Source organism: Oncorhynchus mykiss, chromosome 21 (genome assembly GCF_057628025.1).
Source record: "Oncorhynchus mykiss isolate SJ-2025 chromosome 21, ASM5762802v1, whole genome shotgun sequence".
NCBI lineage: Eukaryota > Metazoa > Chordata > Actinopteri > Salmoniformes > Salmonidae > Oncorhynchus > Oncorhynchus mykiss.
The window spans coordinates 40,100,001-40,124,083 of record NC_143042.1 but is presented as its reverse complement, the minus strand read 5'-3'; the positions used below and the strand labels follow the sequence as shown (position 1 = coordinate 40,124,083).

Sequence of the window (24,083 nt, the reverse complement as noted above, 5' to 3'; positions counted from 1 at the left end):
TCTAACAATAAAAATACATGTAAATAAAATGGAAGGCAGTCGGGAGGAGGCAAGAGCAGGTGGGACCATTTTAGCCAATGAGAGGGCAGATACGCCTGCGAACAACGGGCACAACTCCGATATAAAGTGTTTTTTTTCTCAAAGTTCCCGGTATGTCACATGTGCTACTTATATCAGTACACTAGTAGTAACCTAAGCATTACGAACCTTCTATTCGATCAAATAAGCCACAAGTAACAAATAAGCCTTTGCATATTTGTTTTAACCAAATTCGACACTCTCATTGATCTCCATACAAAACTCCTCGCTTTGGTGAGCGAAAAAACCGCAAAACCGCCACCTGCTGGAGAAGACAGATTTTGGGCCTAGTTATCCCTCTCGCTTCGCCTCTTCCTCTCCGGTTCAGTTCATCAGATATAGACAGACTGGCTTGCGGCCTTAGAATCACCGAGCCCCGCGTGCGTGCTGCTGCCGCCTCTGGCTGCACTCTGCAGCAGACATGCGGAGACTTTGTTTGGGCGCGCGCTGCGGGTTGTAAAACCCTACTGTAGGCGCCCAACAAAGACAAACAATAAAAACGAACTAATTTATAAGATGTACATGGTGGCCGTAAGCGATAGTTCTTGGTGATTTCTTTCCCCTTTTCTCCACCCTCCTGACAATACATAGACTTATCTTTCTCTCACTCTCAAAAAGGCTACCGTCTCTTTGCCCAGTGAAAAACTTGAATAAAGGTTTGAAAGACTCATTTGGAAGTCCCTTGAAAACTCACTAACACATCCTCAAAACGTTCGGTGGTGTTGTCTTCGAAATAAAGCTAAGACATGTTTGCATGGTTTCTATTTCCCCAATTGTTTATTGCAGGACAAATACAGTATAATGCTATGGTTACACATTTCTTATATGACAGCCTCAGTTTTAAAATACTGCCACGGATACTATTATTGTGTGCTATACAACACTCATTGACATATAATGTCAATGTAGCCAGTTATGGCTTTGCTTTTCATTGAACTAATAACAAGCAGCTGTCAAATACACTTATCTGTCAAACACACTGACTGGGACTAATTGAACATTTGTCAGAATTCAGTCAAGGTAGAAAGTCATGTTAAGACACTAGTCCCTCCCATTTGACACATGTGGTGTCAATGCACACATCACAGCGGGATGGTGCGATGCTTCTGTTGTGCTTAATTGTGTTCAGAAGAGATTAGATTGACGATTCAAAGCCTTCAAAGAGGATTATAGTCAATATGATTTAGTCACAACTCGCTCTCTTTCTTTTCATCCACATCTCCTCTCTTCAACCTGCCGTAGAGGAAGAAGGGGGGGCATTGGACAGGGACAGTCTAGGGAGGAAGAAACGAGGGCCCAAGAAGAAGAAGGAGACAAAGAAGAAGGAGAAAGAGAAAGAAGGAAAACTCTCCAAAGCTAAAAAACGGAAAAAGATTGTAAGCTTCTCGGACATGACCATATCACTCCATCTATAGCCATACTTTCTGATCACACCTCATTCTATTTTCATTGCCCCCCCCCCCCCTTTTATGTTCTCTCTCTCTTTCTTTCTCTCTTTCCCTGTCTCCCCTCTTCTCCTATCCCCTCTCAGGACAGTGATGTAGAGAGGGACTCGGAGAGAGAGAGAGACTATGGAGAGAACTCTGACAGTGCAGCCAGCATCTTCGCCTGTGAGAAAAAGAAGAAGAAGAAACACAAGGAGAAGAAGGAGAAAAAAAAACAAAAGATGAAAAAAGACAATGGGGACAGCACGCAAGAGGAGACAATAAAGGTAAGGACACAACAAAAAAGTGTTGTCATTGTTTTGCTTCTACTTGGCCTCACTCTGATGGCTCAAGTCTAGCTCTGATTGGTTGTTTCTTTCCACCAGCCAATAGAACAGAAGACATCTGCCCAGCTGGCTAAAGATTGGGGTCTGGAGGATGTGGATCATACCTTCACTGAAGATGACTACCGCACACTCACCAACTACAAAGCCTTTAGCCAGTCTATGAGGTACTGTGGAGATGTCACGCAGCTGACTCTATTTAACTTGAAATCAGACAGGGCCGGTGGCAGAATGTTTAGCCTAGAAACATGTAGCTTATTGTGCCTCGTTCTCAGTCAAAGGGGACAAGTTACTGAGTTATTGATTGAGATTAGATTCCTAACGTACTCATTTAGCTTCCCCTCTCCCCCTACTCCTCTTCTTCCTCATCTTCCTCTTCGCCCCTCGCAGGCCCATGATCGCCAAGAAGAACCCTAAGATCCCCATGTCCAAGATGATGACCATCCTGGGGGTCAAGTGGAGGGAGTTCAGTTCCAACAACCCCTTCAAGGGCTCAGGTGCTGCGGCCGTGGCAGCTGCAGCCGCGGCCGCCGCCATTGCCGTCGCCGAGCAGGTCTCCGCATCAACCGCTTCCCCATCCCCGGAGCCCCCACCGCCCCGGAAGCAGCCCCAAACCCCCCGGCTGGCCCCCCAGCCGCCGCCCCCGCTCCGCAAGGCCAAGACCAAAGAGGGCAAAGGTTAGAAAAAGAGGAGGGTGGAGGAGTCTATTGTCATAGTATGTGTACAGTAGCAGGGTTTGAATTGGAATGGGTTTGGTCCTAACCAATTGCCCCGGTCCTCTCACTGTTTTTCAGGCCCTGGATATAAGAAGAGTCGCAGTAAGAGTCCTCGTGTTCTGGCTGAGAGGAAGAAGGCGGTGGCAGCGGCTGCGGCAGCCGCAGTAGCAGCGGCAGCAGCAGCGAAGGCCAAGAAGATGGCTCCCATACGCATCAAACTAGGGCCTCTAGGCAACAAGAGGAAGAAGAGCAGCTCTGTGAGTTTCACTATGCTATGTAATGTATATGGATGTATAGATGTGCTGTGTGGGCTACTGTCTGTGGGAGCATGCAGGTGTGTGAGAGTCGAGAGATTTGACTGTGCTTCTCTATCTCGCTCTCTCCCTCCCTCCCTTCCTCCCTTCCTCTCAGAGTGGGGATGATGTTGAGGAGGAAGATTCGGAGCAGGAGGACTCCAGTGTCCACAGCTCCTCGGTCCGCTCCGACAGCTCGCCCCGCGTCAAGAAGAACAAAAGAGGACGGCCCGCCAAGAAGAAGAAGAAAAGTAAACGAAATGTTCTTTAGAAAAAGTCAACTTTCTATTCTAATCTGGTGTCTCCCAATCTCTCCCTCTTTCTTTTTCTCACTCCCTCTATCTCTTTCCCTCTCTTCTCTATCGCCCTGTCTCTCGTCCTCTCTCTCCCGGGTCTGTCTCTCTCTGCCTCATCTCTAGAACCTAAAAGAGTTCTTTGTCTGTCCCTATAGGAGAACCCTTTGAATAACCCTTTTTGGTTCCAGGTCGAACCCTTTTGAGTTCTACCTGGAACCAAAAAGGGTTCTCCTATGGGGACAGCCGAAGAACACTTTTGGAACCGTTTTTTCTAAGAGTGTACCTTGCGTCTCTCTCCCGCTTATCTTTTTCTCCATCTTTCTCTCTATGGTCTCTCTTTCTCCACAACATCTCTCCCTCTATCTCCCTCACATTGTTATTCTCCCTAATTTTCTCCCCCACCCCTCTCTCTGTCAGTGCTGGGTGAGGGTGATGTGGAGGTGGATGGTTATGAGACAGACCACCAGGACTACTGTGAGGTCTGCCAGCAGGGAGGGGAGATTATTCTGTGTGACACCTGTCCCAGGGCCTACCACCTGGTCTGTCTGGAGCCTGAGCTGGAGAAGGCCCCCGAGGGCAAGTGGAGCTGCCCCCATTGTGTGAGTTACTGTAATGCTCAAAATTGGTTGTAATCATGACATCTGCGGTTGATTTATATTATTGTATGGAATAATATATTACCATTTCGCACCATATACACACTATTGCTTTAAGTGCTCCTCCACCTATTCATTCTCCATGGTCTCATTCTCCTCTCATGTCTTGCTCCTCTCCTCTTCTCCTCTCCTGCAGGAGAAAGAGGGGATCCAGTGGGAAGCGAAGGATGAGGACTTTGAGGAGTTTGAGGAGGAGAGTGAGGACATGGTGGTACCAGAAGTACCTGGGGTTGGACTGCTGGTAGGACTGGAGGAAGAGGAGGATGAGCACATGGAGTTCTGCAGGGTCTGTAAGGATGGGGGGGAACTATTATGCTGCGACACCTGTCCCTCCTCCTACCACATCCACTGTCTCAACCCGCCCCTGCCTGAGATCCCCAACGGAGAGTGGCTGTGTCCGCGCTGCACTGTAAGTCATGTTTGTTTGTTTCTACTTTGTGTGGAGCGCTTTGATTCTATTCTTCATTTTCGTCTTCTTCCCCCAGTGTCCTGCCATCAAAGGCAGGGTACAGAGGATCCTCCACTGGCGATGGGGCGAGCCCCCCGATCCTGTACCCGTGCCCCCCGCCCCTGATTCCCCCCCTGATGCTCCCCCGCCACCCCCCATGAAGGGCAGGGCCGAGAGAGAGTTCTTTGTCAAGCTGGCCGGACAGTCCTACTGGCACTGTACCTGGATCACTGAACTACAGGTGTGTGTGTGTGTGTGTGTGTGTGTGTGTGTGTGTGTGTGTGTGTGTTTGTGTGAGAGAGAGAGAGGGAGAGAGAGAGAGAGAGAGAGTGAAACAGTTGGAGAAGAGGCTGATGAGATAATATGAACAGCTGAAACGCTTGGCATGCAAGTGTGTCTACCACCTGTATTTCTTGCCTTCCTTGTTTTCATTGAACACATTCTCTCTATTCCTCTCCTCTTTTTCATCCCTCCATCCGTCTAGCTGGAGATCTTCCACTCGGTAATGTTCCGTAACTACCAGAGGAAGACAGATATGGACGAGCCTCCCAGTCTGGACTATGGGTCGGGGGGAGAGGAGGAGAGTGTTAAGAGTGAGAAGAGGAGGCTGAAAGACCCCGACTATGCTGCCCTGGATGACAAATTCTATAAATACGGCATCAAGCCTGAATGGATGATGGTCCACCGCATCATCAACCACAGGTACGTGTGTGTGAGGGGGGGGCGGTGTGTGTGTGTGTGTGCGTGCATGCGTGTGCTAGTTTATTGATTGGTATGTCTGCAGTTGAGGCCGTAATGTGTGTGTTTTTCCCAGTGTGGACAAGAAGGGGATATACCACTACCTGGTCAAGTGGAGAGACCTGACCTACGACCAGTGCACATGGGAGAGAGACAATCTGGAAATGCCAGAGTTTGTCATCCACAAGGCCAACTACTGGGCACACAGGTACTAGACTACTGTACTGGCCAACTGGCATCCATGTTGGCACCAAACACTAAAACATTCAAACTGTCTCAAACCAAGTTTGCCCAACTATGTAGGCTATTGGACACTGGATTTGATAGGTTGATTGATTGATTCAGGGATGAGGTGATGAAGGAGGCCCCAGACATGCCGAGGAGGATGAGGAGCATGAGGATGGAGGAGAGCGAAGACCCACACAGATCACCTGTCAACGACGTGAGTTCTGATTAGCTCACTCACTCTGTAACAGCCACATCTATTGGTCGTCATTCTGGTCGCCAATCAACGAACACTTCCAAGTCAAAACTCTACTATCCTTCTTTACTTGTATGCCAATTATGTTGGTCTCATTTTTTCCCCCTTACATCAATATCCAGCCTACTCATTCCTTGTATTTATCTTCCAGCCTACGATAAAGTACGAGGAGCAGCCAGACTTTGTGACAGCGACGGGGGGCACTCTGCACCTTTACCAGCTGGAGGGGCTCAACTGGCTGCGTTTCAGCTGGGCACAGGGCACTGACACCATCCTGGCAGATGAGATGGGGCTGGGCAAGACTATCCAGACCATCGTCTTCCTCTACTCACTCTTTAAAGAGGTAGGACACCACTGTCAGGTGGCTCTGTGTACTATGTACACCTGTATTTGGTATTGCCAGTGCTTCTAGTCCCTTCTAGTTCTTGCTAGGGATTCTAGTCCTGTGTGGCTCAGTTTGTAGAGCATGGCACTTGCAACGCCAGAGTTCTGGGTTCGATCCCCATGGGGGGACCAGTACAAAGAAGGTATGAAAATATTTGCACTCACTACTGTAAGTCACTCTGGATAAGAATGACTAAAATGTAAATTGCAATGCAAATTCCTTAACATATTCAGCTCTATTCTATGCATTATCAATGGGTCTTTCTGCATCACAGTCACCATTGGAAATATGGTCCATCTCTTCTCTGTCCTTCCCCCCACAAAGGGCCACACCCGTGGCCCGTTCCTGGTGAGTGCCCCCCTCTCCACCATCATTAACTGGGAGAGAGAGTTTGAGATGTGGGCCCCGGACTTCTACGTGGTGACCTACACAGGGGACAAGGACAGCAGAGCAATCATCAGAGAGAACGAGCTGACCTTTGACGACACGGCCATTAGGGGAGGGAAGAAAGCCTTCAAACTGAGGGTGAGGAAGGAGGGGACAGACGGACGGAGGGAGGGAGGAGAGGAACGACAGAAGAGATGAGAGAAAGCTGCAATCTGTCTATTGTTTTATTATGACCTCGACTAATCTCAGCATCTCCTTCCCCCCTCCTCCTTCCACTTCTCTCCCAATACAATCCCCCCCCCCACCACCACATACCCCTCTCGATCTCCCTCCCTCTCTTTCTCTCTTCTCCAGAGAGAAGCCCCAATAAAGTTCCATGTCCTGTTGACCTCCTATGAGCTGGTGACGATAGACCAGACCTCCCTGAAGTCTATAGACTGGGCCTGTCTAGTGGTGGACGAAGCCCATCGCCTCAAGAACAATCAGAGCAAGGTTGGCTCCCTCTGTTTTTGTGTGTATGTGTGTGTGTGTGTATGTGTGTGCACTGTATAGAACCTTACTGAATTTCCTCTTCAAAGGCAATAAAAGTCCAATCAATCAATGAATTATTGCCTGCGATTTCTTTTCTCTCCCTGGTCAGTTCTTCAGACGTCTGAATGACTATAAGATTGACCACAAGCTGCTGCTGACTGGTACTCCTCTCCAGAACAACCTTGAGGAGCTGTTCCACCTGCTCAACTTCCTCACTCCCAACCGCTTCAAGTAGGGCCAGCCTCACGCGCACATATTCACACATAGAACCACGTACACATAACATGTATAGACTGATACACACTTGGATGTGCTGTATGTATAGACGCGCACACTCGAGGAAACAGGCTAACAGACATAACCAGTCACACATCTCTACCTCTACTTACATGTTTTCAACCAAAATGGCCCCTTTCTCTCTCGCTCTCCCTCCCTCCCTCCCCCCTCGCCACCCTCTCTCTGTAGTAACCTGGAGGGGTTCCTGGAGGAGTTTGCCGACATCTCCAAGGAGGACCAGATCCAGAAGCTACATGACCTGCTGGGCCCACACATGTTGAGGAGGCTGAAGGCTGACGTCTTCAAGAACATGCCGGCCAAGACAGAGCTCATCGTACGAGTGGAACTCAGCCCCATGCAGAAGTAAGGGTTGTAGGGAGGGAGGGAGGTCAGGGAGGGAGGGAAGGGAAGGGGTAAGGAAGGATGAGAGGACAGGAAAAGAGAGAGGTAGTGATGCATGGAGGGAGGGAGGGCAGGAATAGAGAGAGGTAGTGATGAAAGAAAGGTCATGAAAGAGTGAGGGAAGAGCGGAAAGAAGAGGGGAGGGAAGGTGAATAGTGTGGTAGATGGAGAGATGGAAAAAGACAGAGAGAGGGAGTATTTGACTAGTTAATCATAAAAACAATCACACTCTAACTGTGCCCGTCTCAATTGACGTATTTTTAACAGGAAATACTACAAGTTGATTCTGACGAGGAACTTTGAGGCTCTGAACTCGAAAGGAGGAGGTAACCAGGTGTCTCTACTCAACATCATGATGGACCTGAAGAAGTGTGCCAACCACCCCTACCTCTTCCCTGTCGCCTCCATGGTAACTATCGTCATAATTATTTATAGTCATTTATGTTACAGGAATACTGTATCAACATTTTCCACTGTAAGACTGTAATTCACCTCTGAATTGCAGTACAGTGACACCTTCTGGTAGATTTGAGTATTATAGCTACAAATATATCCAGCCTATTACAGTCCAGGGGGGAAATCTAGCAATATGCATGAATGTAAATATGTCCAAACATAGATGTTTATGAAATATAAAACGTTTATATTCTTTAAGTTATTTATCAGATGACCTTGTCCGGTGATTTAAAATAAGCAAGTTCAGTAAAGAAGCTGTATCTGTGTATATGTCATCACATGGACGCGGTGTGTTGTCTTTACCGTGATATTAGGAGGCCCGTAAGACTGCAAGCGGAGCGTACGAGGGCACGGACCTCACAAAGGCTTCTGGGAAACTAACTCTTCTGCAAAAGATGATGAGAAAACTGAAGGACCAAGGACACCGCGTGCTCGTCTTCTCACAGGTTGGTACGCACGCACGCACGCACGCACGCACACACGCACACACACACACACACACACACACACACACACACACACACACACACTCACACACACACACACACGGGCACTGTTAGCACTTCCATAACCATTTCGCTGTTCTCTCTCTCTCCTCCCTGTCTCTACTAACCTCTGGTAGATGACTAAGATGTTGGACCTGTTGGAGGACTTCCTGGACTTTGAGGGTTATAAGTACGAGAGGATCGACGGAGGAGTCACAGGGGCTCTGAGACAGGAGGCCATAGACCGGTTCAATGGTAAGGGAGACACTCATAGTCTAAGGGCTCTAGAAACAAAAGCCAAGCCTATAGATGAAAGGGGCCTTTTTAGTTTTTTTGTGAGATTTGGGTGTGTGTAATACAAGTCCACCCTCTCTCTATCTCTCTCAGCTCCTGGTGCGCCTCAGTTCTGTTTCCTGCTGTCCACCAGGGCAGGGGGTTTGGGTATTAACCTGGCTACAGCTGACACCGTCTTCATCTTCGACTCAGACTGGAACCCCCACAATGACATCCAGGTAGAATGTCTGCCATTCACTGCCATTCTATAGCCCACAATGCACTCAGATCTGTCATTAATCTACATTTCCATCAATGGAAACAAGTCTTGACAGCATTCTTGTATCAAATCAAGCCATGTTTATTTGTCATATGCACAGGATACACATGTACTTGCAGGTTCCCTCTCGACAATGCGACAACAATAAGAAATAATACAAATATTTTTAAAAGCTTGTATGGTTTTTTACGACATATTTTGTTTTTCCGTTTTCTTTTTTCGTCTTATCTCTTCTCTACCCATCTCTGTCTCACCCCCCTCTACTTCTTTCAATCTCCCTTATCCCACCCTGCTGTCTCACTCCTCCCTCCCCCTCTACCCTCCCTCCCCCACAGGCGTTCAGTCGCGCCCACCGCATCGGGCAGGCCAACAAGGTGATGATATACCGCTTCGTGACCCGTGCCAGTGTGGAGGAGCGCATCACCCAGGTGGCCAAGAGGAAGATGATGTTGACCCACCTCGTGGTACGGCCCGGCCTGGGCTCCAAGGCTGGATCCATGTCCAAACAGGAGCTGGACGACATCCTCAAGTTTGGCACCGAGGAGCTGTTCAAGGACGAGATTGAATGTGAGTTATTGTCAAGCATTTTGTGGCACCTGTTGATGTGGGATGGAGGGAGGGAGGATAGGAGAAAGGGGGAAGGATAGCAATAGCAGGAGGAGGATGGAGGGATATCAAATGCGAGGATAGGAGGCCGAGAGCTTAATATGAGGGGTTCTTTAGGTACATAATATGTGGGGTTCTTTAGGTACATAATATGAGGGGTGCTTTAGGGACTTAATATGAGGGGTTCTTTAGGGACTTAATATGAGGGGTTCTTTAGGGACTTAATATGAGGGGTTCTTTAGGGACTTAAATGAGGGGTGCTTTAGTGACTTTATATGAGGGGTTCTTTAGGGACTTAATATGAGGGGTGCTTTAGGGACTTAATATGAGGGGTTCTTTAGGGACTTAATATGAGGGGTTCTTTAGGGACTTAATATGAGGGGTTCTTTAGGGACTTAATATGAGCGGTTCTTTAGGGACCTAATATGAGGGGTTCTTTAGTGACTTAATATGAGGGGTGCTTTAGGGACTTAATATGAGGGGTGCTTTAGGACCTTAATATGAGGGGTGCTTTAGGGACTTAATATGAGGGGTTCTTTAGTGACTTAATTTGAGGGGTTCTTTAGGGACTTAATATGAGGGGTTCTTTAGGGACTTAATATGAGGGGTTCTTTAGTGACTTAATTTGAGGGGTTCTTTAGGGACTTAATATGAGCGGTTCTTTAGGGATTTAATATGAGGGGTTCTTTAGGGACTTAATACTTTCTTTTTTGGGTTGTTACATACATCTGTATATGGAATGATTTTAGTCACATCTTCATCCTTGTTTCATCACCGTTTCCTATTCCCCCAAAGTCCTCTCACCACCACGTATGTCCACCCTCTCTCCCCTACGGTGTCCAGCGGGAGACAACAGGGACGATGAGGGCAGTGTGATCCACTACGACAGCTCGGCCATCGAGAGGTTGCTGGACCGGAGCCAGGACGCTACGGATGACACGGACATGCAGAACATGAACGAATACCTGAGCTCCTTCAAAGTGGCCCGATACATGGTCCGAGAGGAGGATAAGGTGAGAGAGGGAGGGAGGGAGAGAGAGAGCAGGATAGAGAGAGAGAAGTGATAACATTGCTGTTTCAGATTACAACTTTTTGTAGGCTTGCATCTATACAGAAATATTATATGGCACGTTGGTGTATTTTTGTTCCTCTAATGCTAATCTAAGCCGTTACCACTTTCCATTGAACTATAGGAGAGTTTGTAAGTAGATTATATCACATTGGTTATGTGTAAACTGTTCTTCCATGTTCTTGCATGTGTGTGTCCAGATTGAGGAGGTGGAGCGTGAGATCATTAAGCAGGAGGAGTGTGTGGACCCAGAATACTGGGAGAAGCTGCTGAGACATCACTATGAGCAACAACAGGAGGACCTGGCTAGTAAACTGGGCAAGGGCAAGAGGAACCGCAAGCCTGTCAACTACAACGACGCAGCACAGGAGGACCAAGGTAGGTAGTTGGGAACCGTCAGTCGTGGTTGTCACGGAGATGGGTGTAGGTGCATCACTATGGCAACCTGGGGCATTCTGAATAACTTTTTGTTGTTGATAGACTTTGTGTCAGGTCCGTGTATTGGTTCATTCATGGTTGATAAAAGGATGTTGTGCTCTTTGTTAGATTTAGACATTTTCATACACGATCTTTGTGCAATATGTTACGTAATGCTAAAGTAATGCTGAAGCTTTGTTGAAGTATTGCTAGTAGTAGCTGCATGGGGATACCAGGCCTAGCCTGTTGACGGTACACCATGTGCTGTTTCAGACTGGCATACTGGTATTTCAGATAACCAGTCCGAGTACTCTGTGGGCTCCGAGGAGGAGGATGAAGACTTCGACGAGAGACCAGAAGGTAGGCCAAAGTACACAAGGCACAACACATTTGGAATGAAGCCCTCTCTGTTGAATGTGTTGTGATAGGTTATTTTATTCTCACATTTAGTGTTTAGATTTTAAAGGAGAGACTAGATTGATATTATGTCTGCTTTACTTGTACCCGTGCTTGACTTGGGCAGCAGCCCAGCGGAGCTGACTACTGGCACCTCAAATGACCTACTGCTTGAGCTCCTGTTCTTCTTATAGAATATTAGCTCCAAAGTATTGTGGAGCTACTGCACCTAAATTCTGTATAAACAGTACCGGCATCCAAACCTATTTCAGTCCAAGTCAACTGGTACCGTAAGTACTATGCTGGTTACCAGCCACTCTCCTGACTTCTCCTCCTCCTCTCTCTATCACTCTCATTCTCTCATTCTCTCTCTCTCTCTCTCTCTCTCTCTCTCTCTCTCTCTCTCTCTCTCTCTCTCTCTCTCTCTCTCTCTCGCTCTCTCTCTCTCTCTCGCTCTACCTGAATCCTCTCTCTCTCTCTCTCTCTCTCTCGCTCTACCTGAATCCTCTCTCTCGCTCCAGGTTCTCGCAGACAGTCCCGCCGCCAGATGAGGAACGAGAGAGACAAGCCGTTGCCCCCCCTGTTGGCCAGAGTGGCTGGCAACCTGGAGGTTAGACAACATAACCTTCTGTTCTGCTGTGTATGGGTTATGAAGTCCTTATGAAGTACCTTTCACCTGGTCACTACTCTCTCGCCGTCCCCCCTCTCATGGCTTATGAACTGCATATGAATGCAACGTGTATGGGTTGTGAATGTGTTATAACGTCCTTATGTCCCCTCTAACCCTCTAGGTGTTGGGCTTCAACACGCGCCAGCGGAAGGCCTTCCTAAACGCGGTGATGCGTTGGGGCATGCCCGCCCAGGACGCCTTCTCCTGCCAGTGGCTGGTCAGAGACCTGAGGGGCAAAAGCGAGAAGGAGTTCAAGTGAGTGGAGAGGAACTGTGATTGTTTGTGTCACCGGCTACAGTATGAGCTTACACTGAGATCTTCACACTACATTGTAGTTGCTGGTCCCTCTTTGTTTGCTGTTTTTCGAAACCTTTTTCTCTCTTCCCCCCCTCCCCCTTTTCTGCTCTCCTACTGCCTCTCTCTGCCTGGTTCCTCTCTCTCCCTCACTTCTCTCTCCTCTTTCTCTTTCAGGGCGTATGTGTCTCTGTTCATGCGTCACCTGTGTGAGCCCGTGGCCGACGGCGCCGAGACGTTCGCCGACGGCGTGCCGAGGGAGGGCCTGTGCCGTCAGCCCGTGCTGACCCGCATCGGGGTCATGTCCCTGGTCAAGAAGAAGGTCAGGGGTCAAAGTCTATCCTAGCAACCACAATGCTAAACTAACAGGCTAGCTAGTTACATTTCAACCAATAGCAACTGTTGTTTTTTTTAAGCACAGCTGTCACCCATTCAGACCTGTCAAACCAGAATCTAACAAAGGAAATCATATGAGTAAATAGAGATATTTTACAGTCATTCGACCTCTTTCCTCTCCACTAAGATTTTCCCAGGCTGTGACTTCCTCATGACATAAAGATACATCAATGAAAAGCCACAGAAATTAGAGCCCATCTTTCCCAGGGAAAGAGACTGTTGGCTAGAGTAGAATTAGAACAGAACAGTACAGAAAATAACAGTATAGGACAGTACAGAACAGCACAGTACAGTACAGAATAGAATACTTTATTGCCAGTCAACAATGATTAACAGCTGCTTGGTCCTGGTCTCTGAACCCTCCCCTCCTTTCTCCTCAGATCCAGGAGTTTGAGCACATCAACGGGCGGTGGAGTCTCCCAGAGCTGAAGCCAGAGATGAAGCCTGAGGCTCTGAGGCCAGAGGTCAGTGTGTCTTCCTCCTCCAGAGCCTCCTCCCCTGGAGGGACCATGAAGACTGCTACGCCCACCCCTGACCCCAGCTGTACCTCAGACAACACCCCCTGCACCTCCAAACCAGGTGGGTGAACAAAGTACATACACACGCATGCATACACAAGCACACACACACACACACACACACACAAGTAGGCAAGTGCGCAGCTCAAATATATCCAGCAGGGGGCACTCCAAGTCTGACCGTGATAACTGTGTGCGTGTGTACATGTGTGTGTGTGAGCGAGGGATGACCCTCTGCCTGTGTGTTGTGTTCAGCTACCCCTGCTCCCTCAGAGAAACTAGAGAAGAACGGGAAAGACGGAGAGAAGGAGGAGGGAGAGAAGGAGGAGGGTAAGGCCCCGTCTGAGCCAGAGAAAGATGGAGAGAAAGAGACGGAAGGGGGTAAAGCGGTAGAGGGCAACAGGAGTGCAGATCCTGAAGTGGTGAGAGATTGAATGCTGTTAATTACACAGTTCACAGTCTTAATGAATCTTGCTGACCTACATACAGTTAGTTATACCAACGACTGTCACTGAACACTATGCTTTGTCTTGTCCCCAGCCTCCAATCCCTACGAAAGGTGCTCCGCAAGAATTATCCCCTAGTACAACAACAGACAGGAAAGAGAGTGGTACAAAAGAGGAGGGGAAAGAAACAAAAACGACTGACACCCCTCCGGCCCCAGTGGAGGAGAAGAAAGGAGAAGAGGAGAGTACGGGGGGCGCACCGGGAGGAACAACTAAACAAGGGTCGGCGGTCAAAGATGAGAAACCAGGTAGTGTAACGCTCTCACCTGGCGAGAAGATGGAGGAGGAGGAGAAGGGGAGAGAGAAGGAGAACGACAAGGGGAGCGAGGAAGCCCCTGTCGCCACAGAAACATCAAACAACAAGGAGAAGATGGACAGACAGCTACCCTCTGACGTGATGAAAGGTGAGTGACCTCACCTGTCTGTACATCCGTCCATCCGTCTGTACCTGTCTGCTAGTTAGTCAGTTCGTTAGTTAGTGACTCACTGACTAGTCACTGGTAGATAGATATATGTACACTCTTAGGTATATTTCAATGGCATCCACTGATCTAAAGGAACTTGCTTGTGTTCTTCTTGGTCACAGAGGAAGTAAAAGGTGAAAAGGATGCTGGGAAAGAAGTGGCGAAGGAGGAGGTTGCCAAAGACACCTTGCCGAAACCCCCCATCATCCCACCCGAGCGACGGCGCTTCATGTTCAACATCGCTGACGGGGGCTTCACGGGTAAACGACCCCTATCATATGACCCCTGTCATATCTGGCACTGTGTGTTAGAGCTGTGGCAGAACTCACTCTATATCAAGGGTTGTTTCAACATTCATTCAATGTTATGTTGATATTCACCCACACTGAGCTCCACACACAGGGATTTAGTATCATGGGTTGCTTTAGCATGAGGGTTTTAACATTGACACAACGTTGTGTTGACTTTTTCCTATAGAGGTCCAGTTCACCCTCAGTCAGTATCACAGGTTGTTGTTATAACATTGATAGAATATTATATTGACTTTACCCTGCAGAGATACACACACTGTGACAAACACACGTTGTTCATTTAACAGTAAAACAACATTATGTTGACGTTATAACATTGACATTATGCTGACATTGTCCCCCTGCGGAGCTGCACACACTGTGGCAGAACTCACAGGTTGTTTTAACATGGTTATAACTTTGACACACCGTTATGCTAACGTTTCAACCTGCAGAGCTTCATACGCTGTGGCAGAACGAGGAGCGGGCAGCCATCTCTTCTGGGAAGATGAATGAGATCTGGCACCGGCGGCACGACTTCTGGCTGCTGGCGGGAATCGTTCTGTATCCTTGACGGCGGTTGCCAAGGAGACCGTCTTGTCGTGTTTATTTATTGATCTTGCTGCGGCAGGGGCTTCTTGTTAGAAGTCAACAAGTCCATCCACTGATGCCTTTGTGTAGCAGAGAAGTATTAGATTGTGTCTGCAGAGATCTACACACGGACTAGAGATTGGAAGTCCATTCTGTTTGTTCTATTTCTGTGACTTTCACTAGAATTCCCAATCCCGAATCTAACCCTAGCCCTCCTAACACAAGAAACACAATAAAGATCTGAAAGAATTCGATAGGAATAAGCTTGATGATGATAGCCCCATTCATAGGCCTAGTAGTAGTTGTGCTAAAATACTTATTACTACTGACAAGCTAGATGTTTGTTTGGGATTTGCCAATGATGTATTGAGCTTGTATGACCCTTGACCTCTCTGTATCAGTCATGGGTACGCGAGGTGGCAGGACATCCAGAACGACCCCCAGTTCGCCATTGTCAACGAGCCCTTCAAGTCGCAGGCCAACAAGGGCAACTTCCTGGAGATGAAGAACAAGTTCCTGGCCCGCCGCTTCAAGGTACGACACCACATGGCGTGACATAAAATGACATAACCGGACATGACATAGCATGACATGACATTGCATAGCAGTGTAACATGGCATAGGATACATAGCGTTGAATAACTAAAAGGCCAGGAAACTCTCTGGGCCCTACACATCACATGACATACTATAACATAACCATCACTTAACTATGACACCACACAACCATGACACAGACAAGATGAACACAATTCAGGACATACAGTGAGCTCCAAAAGTATTGTGACAGTGACATTTTGTTGTTGTTGTTTTGGCTCTGTACTCCAGCACTTTGGATTTGAAATGATACAATGACTGAGGTTCATGTGCAGACTGTCAGCTTGCATTTGAGGGTATTTTCATCCATATCGGGCAAACCGTTTTGAAATTATAACACTTTTTGTACATAGTCCCGTCATTTTAGTGGACCAAAAGTATTGGGACAAAATCAGTTATATGTGTATTAATGTAGTAAAAAGTTAAGTATGTTTGGTCCCACAGTCATAGCATGCAATGGCTACGTCAAGCTTGTCACTCTACAAATGTGAGATGCATTTGCTGTTTGTTTTGGTTGTGTTCCATACCCCCCCCCCCCAAAAAAAAAATGCTAACTTTGTTATTGTAATGGTGAGAGGTTAGCATGTGTTGGGGGTATGATATTTGTGCTTCTATATCTTTCACTCATCATTCTTCACGATTCATTCAGGATTATCCATAGTCATGGTCGCTTCCACATTAATGTAGAAGTGTTTAGAAACATATTCTATTCTTATTTACAATAAAAGTGACTCCAAAATGACACAATACCTTACCATTCATTTCTATTGGGCTCAAAATGATCTGAAACGCAACCAAAACAAACAGCAAATGCATCCAACAAATGTGTAGAGTCACAAGCTTGATGTAGTTAGTCATTGCGTGCTAGGAATACGGAACCAAATAACTTTTACTACTTCAATACACATGTAAGTGGGGCGGTAGGTAGCCTAGTGGTTGGAGTGTTGGGCCAGAAACCAAAAGGTCGCTAGATCGAAACCCCGAGCTGACAAGGTAAAGGTAGAAATAAATCCCAATGTAAGATTTTTACTTTTTGCACAAGTGCCTTGTGTACTTTTTATGTTTTTAGATTTATTTAGAATACATTTTTTGTCAATTAGAAAATACTTTGAATGTAATTTATTATTAAATCTGTCATTCTGCCTCAGAATAAGGCAGTTAACCCACTGTTCCTAGGCCGTCATTGAAAATAAGAATATGTTCTTAACTGATTTGCCTAGTTAAATAAAAAAATAAGTGAGTTTGGTCCCATAATATGGGGGGGATTATGTACAAAAAGTGTTATAATTTCAAAACGGTTCACCCGATATGGATGAAAATACCCTCAAATTATAGATGATAGTCTGCACATGAACCTTATAGTCAAATTCAAAGTGCTGGAGTACAGGGCCAGAAACATGTGTCACGGTCCCAATACTTTTGGAGCTCACTGGATTTAAGTGCAGTTCAATATCTAATAGAACACATATGTTTGAAAGATGTAAGCCTATGAATGACAGATATGGAATTGACAGACAGATACCAGGGTGGTATTGCTGACCGGTGCGTTTGTGAAATGACACTCATCCTGTTTTTGATGGCCTCACATGTTTCATGCCCTGACCTCAACATCCGCATTCTCACTTTCACACAATGATGGTGGCTACATCATTTGTCTTTCTCTGACTCGTTCGTCTCTCCTCCTCCTCATGCCATCCTCACGTTCTGTTTATCTCTCCTCTTTCTTCCTATGTTTCTCGAACATCTTCCTCATTGCGATTCAGATAAATTAAACTCAATAAAACTTTCTTCCCATGAAATGCAGTACACACTGTACATGTTGGCCAGTGAACACATATGTCAAGAAGCAGACAAGTTTTAGGACAATCCTTGATGAAAGAACTGACTCACCCCCCCTCCCCTCCCCCCAGTTATTAGAGCAGGCCCTGGTGATCGAGGAGCAGCTGAGGAGGGCAGCCTACCTGAATATGACCCAGGACCCGGTCCACCCCGCCATGGCCCTGAACGCCCGCTTCGCCGAGGTGGAGTGTTTGGCTGAGTCCCACCAGCACCTCAGCAAGGAGTCCCTGGCCGGGAACAAACCTGCCAACGCAGTGCTGCACAAGGGTGAGGGACACACCCACACACACACACACACACACACACACACACACACGCACACGCACGCACACGCACACACACACACCCCCACACACACACCCACACACACACATACACACACAAAATCTCCCTCCCCTTTCTGTGTGTGTGTGTGGTGTGCGTCTGTACGCATTTATATCAGAAATTAAGATAAAGAAACAATCTCCCAGACTACATCTTTTCAACGTTCTTTGACCTGAATCTGTCAGCAGACCAGGCCTCACAGAGCTGCTGCTGCCAGAAGCTAACATTTCACAATATCAACTTCAGGATAGAGTTACAATCTCAGTTACCAGACTTCTTTGTTAGTTCAGAAAATGTCCTCATCCGATCTCTGACGAGTTGGTATGTTTGTATTGACAACATACTGGCTTGACTTTTTCAGTATTCTACAACGGTCCAGAAAGATAGAGATCCGTTCATACAAAATGTGCCATGTCGGTTTCGTGACATTAAACGAAAATGAGCGTTCAATATTGTAGTGCTTCAGTGGGGGCAGGCTTTTGCTTCCAACACAACCGATTCTACATGCCCTGTGGCCTAAATTCTCTCACTGTACAATGTAACTCAAACCTAGTGGGAGACTGATAGAGTACGTAGTTGATGGTTAATACTAACACACCAATAGCTGCTTGGAATGGTTAACAGTAATTTACTGATCTAATAGCTGCTTGGAATGGCTAATGGAATGAATTGACCGTTGAGTTGTTGTAATTTCAGTGCTGAACCAGTTGGAGGAGCTGCTGAGTGACATGAAGGCTGACGTGACGCGGCTCCCTGCCACACTGTCCCGAGTCCCGCCCATCGCCGCACGCCTGCAGATGTCAGAGAGGAGCATCCTCAGCAGACTAGCCAGCAAGGGTACCGACACACACACTCCCCCGGTAAGTAGACTGAGTACACACACACGCAGGAGCACACATACACACACAGTAACGCAAGCTCGCGCACACGCATACACACAAACTACCTGTGAACACACACAGACACATATATACACACACACACACACTCAGGCTTCTGATTATTCTTTTTTGATTTCGATCGATCATCAAATTGACAGTCTGTCCCCGCTCCCTCTCCCTCCAGACCATCCCTCCAGGACCCTACGCCACTCCTCAGAACTTTGGACCCACCTTCACCCCCGTCCCCCCCGGAATCTTACCCATGGGAGGGGCCAACTACAGCCAGATGCCCCCTGGATCTTTCGTATCAGGTCAGTGGCTACACTGTGCTGTAACACCCATTCACTGAAAAGGGCTTTCCAAAACTACTAATGAATGATTCCATGTTCCTATCAGTTAGAAGTTTTTTTTATGGGTTGCTACACTGCAGCTGCTGCATTTCTTGCCGAAATCCTTCATTTATTATTTATTATCTGATAAAGTCAACAAGTCACTATAAATCCTTCATCAGTGAAGCTTTGGAAAAAATGTGGTTTGTGTTTATGTGTGTGTGTCTGTGTGTCTTTGGTGTGTGTGTGTGTGTGTGTGTGTGTGTGTGTGTGTGTGTGTGTGTGTGTGTTTGTGTGTGTGCTCGTTCCAAGTAGGGCGTCTGTACAGTCCAAGCAGAGAAGACAAATCCATTTAGCTTAAGCTGCAGTATCTCTGAGAGTTTGCATTATACCAGTGTATTGCACTATATTTATGTTGATATAGGCCTAATGAGGTAGGGTTTAGAATGCATTGGCTTCTGGCTCTGGCATCTTGGGACAGATGGGTCAAATCTGGGGAATGTAGCATCTTTATATGGTCATACATTTTGTAGTGAGATATTTGTGCCCGTTGCTATATAGATCATAATGGTGAGGTTAATGCTTCTAGGCCTTTTTACACTGCGTTGTTCTTAGCCCCGGGCTAAGACTGGCCCTGGGCTAGCTTATCCTTTGTGTCACACAAGCATTTGTTAGCCCTGGGCTGAGCTTTTGCCATGGGCTAAGGATTCACACTTGTATTCCAAAGCCCTGGGATAACAGAGAAACACAACACGCGACCAACATTCTATCTCTGCAGCGCGACCAATTTTATAAGGATTAAGGCATTTATTAACATATTCATTTCCCTCTTGCTTCCAGCCTAGCGTTTTATTTCCAACAGTGATGGTTTGTATAAACCTTGCTGTCTGCCTTGCCGACCTTCGGAAACATTTTTTTCTCACTTGAAATGCGATCTTGCTCTGTATAGAGAACGCTGTGCAGGGAAGATACATCGACTTTTCTGATCCAGGCAAGAATCATCCAACAATATTATTATCATGGATAGCTATATACAATTAAATGTCAATATTAAACCTATGAAAACAGACGGAAATGGAGCGTTTGCTGCCCTTCCAGCTGTAGAGTGTGTGGCTTCAGAGGCTAGCTAAATGAAACTGGGCACAGATGTCAATTCAACGTCTATTCCACGTTGGGTCAACGTAATTCCGTTGAAATAACGTGGAAACAACGTTGATTCAACCCATGTGTGCCCAGTGGGAAGACGTTGGCCAGCCTGCCTAGCAACCGTGTTTGTTTTTGTACGGATAAAAGTATTTCAGTTTCTTTTGTCCTCAGATGGAAAGATGTAATAGTATAAATGTACTTATCAAAATAGAGTGCAGAACACATCACAGGCATCACAAGCATATGCAAATGAAGAGAAAGTGCAGCTCTTGTGATTGGACAGTGACAATTCTATGCATTATTCCCGACCCCGTTTCACACTGGCTATTCACACTGGCTATTTTGGCATTTTGTTTCTGGTGCTAGCCCACTTCAGAACGTACATGTGTGAATACTCGATTAGCCCCGGGCTAAAGATGTCTCTCAGCCCAGGGTTAAATCGCAGTGTGAACGTGTCTAGCTAGTGTGTAGTAGTCAGCGTTTTTTTCTCAAATGGCACTGTGGGATTACTCCCTGGTTTGAAACATCCTTCTAAGCACTATTTATTGAAGAAAACTGAGTTGAGAAAGTCCTCTCATCTGTCATGACTCAATAAACCCTGGCAATGCAGGAGACACTTAGATCAGTGAGATCCACTTTGTCTTTGTTTTCGTTGCTGTTAGTGGTGTCAGGTTCACTGCTAGTCACGATCTCTGATGTCAATATCTTTTGTCACTTTGGGGCGGAACCCTCAGAACTGGAATGATGTCATTCTGTTTCTATGGTGAATCCTTCCACTTAAGTTGAACTTTCACTTAGTCATGCCTTGATGTCAATATTGGGAGATTTGAAAATTCTACTTGGTGGAAGTTAGGATTTGCCCTTTTATCTTTTCAATTGTTGAAAACCCTACAAACGGTTTTCTATTAGCTATTCTGAACCAAAGCTTGCAAGAATATGTCCAGTACGTTGGAACCCCACAAACAATTTTTTTTTTTTGGGGGGGGGGGGGCGTTTTTATGTCCAATCCAACTGCCAACAATTTGTTTTCCCTCCATTTAGTTTGGCTACAGCAGATGTTGACCAGATACGTCTGCTCTGGAGTGTGTAACAGAACTCTAACAGAGATGCAGAGATATTTGGTAAACCTGATACTCCCCACTGGTATTCCTCTGTATTGGCCTGGCTGATCCCGGGTGCTGTGATCCAGTCCGTCTGTAGTGTGGACCTGCATTCCTACATCTTGATTTATGTATTTGCAGTGGGACCCATCAGTCTAAGACATAGCATTCTGGGAGATTTGTTTTTTCTTTTTCTGAAAATGTGCCGTTAGTTCATTTCGTACCGCGTCGCGGTGCCAAGATGTAATTCGGTCTCCAGGGACTTTGTACAAAGGTATTTTAAGAGGACACCAAACCACACAGAAGTTGCTTGTGTAAACTCCTTGTTGAGACTTGTGAACCAGAACTCTCTGAGGCTTGGCTGAACAGAACGCTGGGCTGAACGCTGGTGTTCAGAAATAGTCGCTAGATCACACACCGTCTGTCTGTTCTCTGTGGGTGTTGAGCCTGAGTGGACCGTGCTGAGATGAACGCTAAGCAGCTGAACACACAGACAGTCTGAACGAATGAATGCGCTCTCTGGGTAGAGCTATAAATATTTGGTATATGGGGGTGCGTTGGGTTTGTTGTCTTGATTAGGGTAGCTCTGGTTGGTGACCCCTTTTTAGAGAAAAGGAAGAGAGGGAGAGAGAGGGGGAGCGAGAAGAGCAGAGGGGGAGAGAGAGAGCAGGAAATGATAGGAGAGGGAGAAAGATGAGAGAGTGGGGAGAGAAGAGAGACAGAGGCGAGGGTGGAGGAGAGGAGCGGAGGGAGCGAGTGAGGAAAAATAGTGAATGGAAAAAGCTAACACTTCTATGACCTCATAATAACCTCACATCAACAGTCTGGTCACCTCATCCCAGTCCTGAGTACGCAAAGCTGCTGCTGCGTCAAAATAAACAACTTCTGTCTGCCCTGCATCTTTTCTCACTGTGTAACTGTAGCTAACCTCGGTGAACTCCAAGCAAAATGTAATGGCATTTCAACACACCTGAATTGGGAGAACACAAACTTTCAACAACATTGACTGTCCCTCAAAATGGGTTGCCCTTTGGGAAGTGTAACAATGATGTTGTGGTTTTTGTTGTTTCCATGACACCTCGAGGAAGCTGACCCTCAGTAGTGGAGTTTTGAGGGCCAGACTGCCTGAACTGACTGACTGTCGCTCGTGTTACCATGGCGTTGCTGGGGTGTTGCCGTGGCGTTGACGTGGTGACCCCTACCTCTCCCTCCCAGTCCCACCCAGTCTCTACAGCTCTGCCGCTTGTCTGCCCCCACAGAAGCCCCAGAAGCCCCGGGTGGCGGCGGCGCCGGCTTCCTGAAGACCAAGGAGCACGACATCATGCAGCGGCAGCGCGTGGTCGACCTGTGGAAGGACGGCAAATCGGAGGGGTCCATCGGGCAGGAGCTGAGGATGCCTAAGTCCACGGTGCACAGCATCATCGTCAAGTACCGCCTCAGTAACACCGTGGAGAACCTGCCCCGCAACGGACGACCCAAGAAACCCTGAGGATGGAGGGATGGAGAGATGGAGGGAGAGGTGGAGAAGCACAGAGAGAGACAGAATCCAAAAGAAGAGACGGCACTTTGCAGTAAAGCATGGACGATGGATAGTGAGAGAGAGAGGGAGGTGGAGGGAGGCAGGGAGAAAGAGAGAGAGAATCCAAAAGGCACTGCTTTGAAGTAAAACATGGACAATTTATAGTGAGAGGAAGGTGAATTGTCTGGCCAAAAAAATAGAGGGGGAAAGAGGGAAGGAAAGAAGGAAAGAGGCCCGTAAGCTGACTCTGGGGGAGAAGTGTTGGCAGAGAGAAAAAGGCAACGAGGAAAAAATAGCAAGAGTATGTTAATGTAATCAAGAGAGAAGGGTTTCAAGAATGTAGGTATGAGCAGCTGAAAGAGAGAAACATGCAAAGAAAGGGGAGATTTGTTCTTTTTCATTCCTCCTTCTCTGCGTCAGACAAATCTACTGGCCCGTTTCTATTCCTTCTCTCTCCCGTTCTGCCCCAACATTTCCCCTCCTGCCCCAACGTTTCCCCTCCGGAATCATTCTTTATCCGACGGCTGAGTGAACGACTCCGCACTTCGGCTCTGCACTCCTTCATTCCTCCACAATCCCTCTCTCAGTCCTGCGCTCCTCATCCTCCCTCTCTCTTACACACACACACAGCAGACCTTGCACACAACATTACCGAAACCTACTAAGACTGGTCTCTCTCTGTACTACCCTCCTCTGTTCATTACAAGGCACTGCAATGCAAATGCAAGCCAAAGTGGACCATGCTGGATTTTCTCATTTCAACCCCAAAAAATTAGAATGAGGAAAAATTGTCTCTGGATTGAATCACCCCTTGGCATTCCAGATTCCAAGCCCAACCAACCGTAAAGCAGCACAGGTGTAGAAACAAAAGTACTTCCTGTTTTTATATTGTTGTCGTCGTAATGAACCAATCAACATGAGATGTGAAGAGGACAGTGACCAATGGGAAGAGAGCTGGGCGTAGGGACCTGTATTCTTTGTACTGTATTGGCCAATCATACTTACTGTAGCACCTTTATATGGGGTCACTTTATCTTGATGGACGTAAGAAGGAAACGCAGGCAATAGGGGGTCTGGTATTGGGACGAGGATGTGGTGTAGTGTCATGAAGTGTATGTGTGAAAAAGTGCTCAGCTGGCGTTTCCTGTACCTCAAAGCACAAATCGTGGCTTGACTTGTCGG

At 47.0% G+C, this 24,083-nt stretch overlaps 1 protein-coding gene across 8 annotated transcripts in view; it reads left to right on the top strand.

Moving 5' to 3' along the window:
* Window positions 1–24,083, top strand: part of LOC110500574 (ATP-dependent chromatin remodeler CHD3) — a 31,386-nt gene that overhangs the window by 1,937 nt on the left and 5,366 nt on the right. The window contains exons 2-39 of one of the 8 annotated variants that reach the window (XM_036957979.2): window positions 1,321–1,454; window positions 1,610–1,789; window positions 1,889–2,013; window positions 2,237–2,523; window positions 2,641–2,819; window positions 2,974–3,106; window positions 3,569–3,750; window positions 3,944–4,216; window positions 4,293–4,496; window positions 4,740–4,957; window positions 5,070–5,201; window positions 5,339–5,435; window positions 5,626–5,817; window positions 6,184–6,384; window positions 6,601–6,738; window positions 6,887–7,008; window positions 7,243–7,416; window positions 7,723–7,864; window positions 8,226–8,357; window positions 8,534–8,651; window positions 8,784–8,908; window positions 9,285–9,516; window positions 10,399–10,568; window positions 10,825–11,002; window positions 11,336–11,401; window positions 11,959–12,047; window positions 12,229–12,362; window positions 12,579–12,723; window positions 13,178–13,376; window positions 13,571–13,737; window positions 13,856–14,225; window positions 14,408–14,545; window positions 15,031–15,139; window positions 15,568–15,700; window positions 17,674–17,869; window positions 18,623–18,786; window positions 18,992–19,118; window positions 22,642–24,083. The exon at window positions 22,642–24,083 is cut by the window's right edge and continues 1,602 nt beyond it. In XM_036957979.2, coding sequence (XP_036813874.2) covers window positions 1,321–1,454; window positions 1,610–1,789; window positions 1,889–2,013; window positions 2,237–2,523; window positions 2,641–2,819; window positions 2,974–3,106; window positions 3,569–3,750; window positions 3,944–4,216; window positions 4,293–4,496; window positions 4,740–4,957; window positions 5,070–5,201; window positions 5,339–5,435; window positions 5,626–5,817; window positions 6,184–6,384; window positions 6,601–6,738; window positions 6,887–7,008; window positions 7,243–7,416; window positions 7,723–7,864; window positions 8,226–8,357; window positions 8,534–8,651; window positions 8,784–8,908; window positions 9,285–9,516; window positions 10,399–10,568; window positions 10,825–11,002; window positions 11,336–11,401; window positions 11,959–12,047; window positions 12,229–12,362; window positions 12,579–12,723; window positions 13,178–13,376; window positions 13,571–13,737; window positions 13,856–14,225; window positions 14,408–14,545; window positions 15,031–15,139; window positions 15,568–15,700; window positions 17,674–17,869; window positions 18,623–18,786; window positions 18,992–19,118; window positions 22,642–22,871 — 6,335 coding nt within the window. In that variant the 3' untranslated portion in view covers window positions 22,872–24,083. Of the gene's footprint in view, window positions 1–1,320; window positions 1,455–1,609; window positions 1,790–1,888; window positions 2,014–2,236; window positions 2,524–2,640; window positions 2,820–2,973; window positions 3,107–3,568; window positions 3,751–3,943; window positions 4,217–4,292; window positions 4,497–4,739; window positions 4,958–5,069; window positions 5,202–5,338; window positions 5,436–5,625; window positions 5,818–6,183; window positions 6,385–6,600; window positions 6,739–6,886; window positions 7,009–7,242; window positions 7,417–7,722; window positions 7,865–8,225; window positions 8,358–8,533; window positions 8,652–8,783; window positions 8,909–9,284; window positions 9,517–10,350; window positions 10,569–10,824; window positions 11,003–11,314; window positions 11,402–11,958; window positions 12,048–12,228; window positions 12,363–12,578; window positions 12,724–13,177; window positions 13,377–13,570; window positions 13,738–13,855; window positions 14,226–14,407; window positions 14,546–15,030; window positions 15,140–15,567; window positions 15,701–17,673; window positions 17,870–18,622; window positions 18,787–18,991; window positions 19,119–22,641 lie in introns of all 8 variants that reach the window. The other 7 variants (XM_036957978.2, XM_036957977.2, XM_036957976.2 and 4 more) reach the window with 7 other exon arrangements.